The 3,322-nt window shown below is 43.4% G+C and overlaps 1 protein-coding gene across 1 annotated transcript in view; it reads left to right on the top strand.

The window, feature by feature from the left end:
• PTPN22 (protein tyrosine phosphatase, non-receptor type 22) overlaps positions 1-3,041 on the top strand; it is a 20,610-nt gene extending 17,569 nt beyond the window's left edge. The window contains exon 21 of the mRNA XM_019514097.1: positions 1,844-3,041. Coding sequence (XP_019369642.1) covers positions 1,844-1,908 — 65 coding nt within the window. The 3' untranslated portion in view covers positions 1,909-3,041. The remainder of the gene's footprint in view (positions 1-1,843) is intronic.
• Positions 3,042-3,322: the final 281 nt, after the last annotated feature.

Here is a 3,322-nt window from a genome sequence, read left to right as displayed (position 1 = left end):
AGACCCCAGCCAGGTGCCTGTCCAGTCTCCTCTTGAAGATCTCCAGGGAAGGTGAGAGCACCACCTCTCTGGGAAGCCTATTCCAGGCTCTGGCCACCCTTACCGTGAAGTCGTTCTTCCTAATATCTAACCTAAACCTCTCCTCCCTCAGCTTGTGGTCATTGTTCCTGGTGACTCCAAGGGGGGCCCTGGCGAACAGACTTTCCCCGAGTCCCTGCTGCTGGCCCCTGATAAGGTTGTAGGCAGCCACAAGATCCCCCCGCCGTCTCCTCTTGCGGAGACTGAAGAGATTCATGTCCCTCAGCCTCTCCTCATAGGGCTGGCCACGGAGGCCCCCAGCCATACGAGTGGCCTCCTCTGGACCCGCTCCCCTCTGTAATGCACACTGAGGCAATAGGACATATTCTGATTGTAGGCACATTGTTCACTTCCCTACATAACACCAAACCAGTCCGGATTTGTTGCCTGATGCTCATAACATAACAAACCTTGGCTAATTGCTTACTGTTTAAGTGAATAGGATCTTTCAGCCCCACTGTTTTTGTGACTTAATGGTATTTTGTTAGCTACTTACTGTCTGTAACTCTGTACTTTGTAAAATTTGTATAGCCCTCCGTATAGAAACAGTGAAGGGGAAGCAGCTGCCAAAAAAGGCTGCTATTAGAAGTATTGCGAATGACTGGAGCTAGTTAGTTTTAAGACTGCTTCTAGATAGGCAGTGCCAAGGGTGCTGTAAACAGTCCTCAAATACAGGGTGCTTAGTGCCACCGTGTTTGCAGGCTGGAAAATGAGGGGGAGCTGGGCAGTCAGGGCTGCTATTGCCACAGCACTGCCACACTGCATACTTAAGCTGCATTAATTGTTTACAGGACTTTTGAGTAAGTGTATGCTGGGGTGGGCAGCCTTGTCGCAGTCCCTAGCTATGTCAGACTGCACAGTGCTTGTCAACACATGCAAGTTGCACAGACAACAGACATGTGGCTGCTTGTGACAGGATATGGCCTGAATGTGGCAAGGGGCTGCAGAAAACAACAACAGTATTGAATGGTTACACATTTGCACTGAAAGACTGAGTAGCTACAGCCTGACCCTGTGTAAATCATGGGAGAGAAGCTGTATGTCATTTAAAATGCTGATTTAAGGGAGTAGTTGTATATTAAATAAGAAGCACAGAACCTTGTTGATATGTTCTTGATATTCTTGTTATGATTGTGTTTGCTGGCAGACATTCTGCTACAGCACAACTGTATTTGATTATTTAGTGCCAGAGTTACCTGTAGCTAACCTGGGGATCTCACGGTTGCAGAGTATTAAACCAAACAGATTTTTAAGACTGAGAGAATGAAACATTCCTGTGAAAACAGTACCCATAATCACAGGAGCGGGGCTCAGCATGAAAGCTATCCACTCTGACGCTTCATACGCTAATACCCCAGCCAAGGTCCCTTCATAGTATATTACTGCAAGATTTCATGCATTAATGCTTCTTCAGAAACTCCTGAAGTTGGTCAGACACTGAGTTTAGATAAATTATTGGCCTAATGACAGTATTTGAATGAACTTAGCATTATGGACCTTTAAACGTCAAGCCTGCTACTCTTTTTAGTTTTTTAAACTGCTTTAATGGGCCCTGCACATGGATAAATATGATCATGTTGCATAATACCAGTATTTCTGTCATTGTAGTTAAATAGTGTGATGTGTTAGGATTAATATAGCACATAGTGTATTTAAAGCCCAAGTCTTTTTAAATACTCTGAACATATAGAATATGAGAGCAATGTGAAAATATATAGTGTGTTTACAATACTTAAGAAAATATATACTTTGTTCTTACTCCCAGGCTTTGCAAAACGATTTTCAAAACCTAAAGGACCAAGAAATCCTCCACCATCATGGAATATTTAAATCAACTTTGTGGACGTGGTACTGTAGATTTGCCATATCCCTCTGACATCTCATATGGTCTTCAAGATGGATCACCGTCAAAATATAAAAAGGAAAAATGCCCGTATTGTGCAGTATCTGTAACCAGGGCATAATGCAAACATCTGTTTTTATCACCTAATCACTTGTAATATAAACAGGGATGCACAAATGAGTAGCAGCTGCCTGGCAATGGTAGTTAATGTGTGACCTTGGCAACACTGTGCTCTGTGGTGGCTGTTGGGGGTGTCCTGGGCTTCATCCATTAGGGACGTGTGGCCATTTTTTAACTTCTCCACCCACTCGTAGACCGAGCGATACGGTGAATTCACCGAGGTGGCACTCCTGTGGCCCACAAAGGCAGTGACAGAACGCTGTTCTTCTTTGCACACTGACAGCTGCACAGCCTTCTTGTTTACAAGCTCACCAGCAGCACACGTGCTTAGCACGAACACTGGCTGCATCCAACGGCCACCATCAGTGTTCCCTGCTGCTGTCTAGTTTCCCACTTTGTTGCAGACACGCAGTGTGGGTAGCTATTTTGCCTTTAGTTTCCAAAACATTCTTGTACATCAGGCTGGAAACTAAAAACAAATATGAAACTTGGTGTCTGAAAGCAAACTGAATTATTTTGGAGCCTGGGCGTTCTTATTTTTAAACGAGCAGGGTCCGTTCCTCTAACTTTGAAGTGTAATTTACTGTAAGATAATGTGTCTGATTTTCCTGTCCCAGTAGTGTCACCTGGGTGTGATACCTCAACGATGTGATTGATGGCCCTGATCTTCCAAATGCTTCAGCCTCTGCACGACTTTACTTACATAAATAGTTCTATGGCAATTTGAGTTAGGCACATGCTTCTCTGTTTCCAGGATAGAGGGCTAAGGGAGAAAAAGCCTTTCAGATTTTAGAACTCGGGTATTTGGCAAAGTATGTTAACATGGTGGTGATTTCCATTTAGATTAATTGGGTCATTTTCTCTAAGCTTCTGTCCGAAAAGTATGTTTATGATGATGACTGTTCACATAGGAACCAAGCCTGTATGGAAACATGCTGTATAGTCTACTCAAGAACATTCACGTGAATGAAAGTGTCCATATATCTAGTTTTGGCCTTTATGCTGTGACTTTTAAAGACCTTTAACTTGCCTAAACCATTTGATGCAGACACTTAGAAGATAAGTTTCCTAAAATCTGAAAGCTTATTTTCTTGCTATTCATATCCAAGGAAAAATGTAGATGTTTTACAAACTGTCAACGTGTTTTGCTCTCTTCTAGAAAAACGCTGACTTGGGAAATGCAAACTATGCAGGTAGTTTCAGGGCCTGATGCGCCGTTTGGCTCATGGAAGAACTTGATGATGATGAATACGGGGATACATGACCCCTAAGAGTGCACGG

This window comes from Gavialis gangeticus, unplaced genomic scaffold (assembly GCF_001723915.1).
Source record: "Gavialis gangeticus isolate Ggan-Ray unplaced genomic scaffold, GavGan_comp1, whole genome shotgun sequence".
Taxonomy (NCBI): domain Eukaryota; kingdom Metazoa; phylum Chordata; order Crocodylia; family Gavialidae; genus Gavialis; species Gavialis gangeticus.
This window is presented reverse-complemented; position numbering and strand designations above follow the sequence as displayed.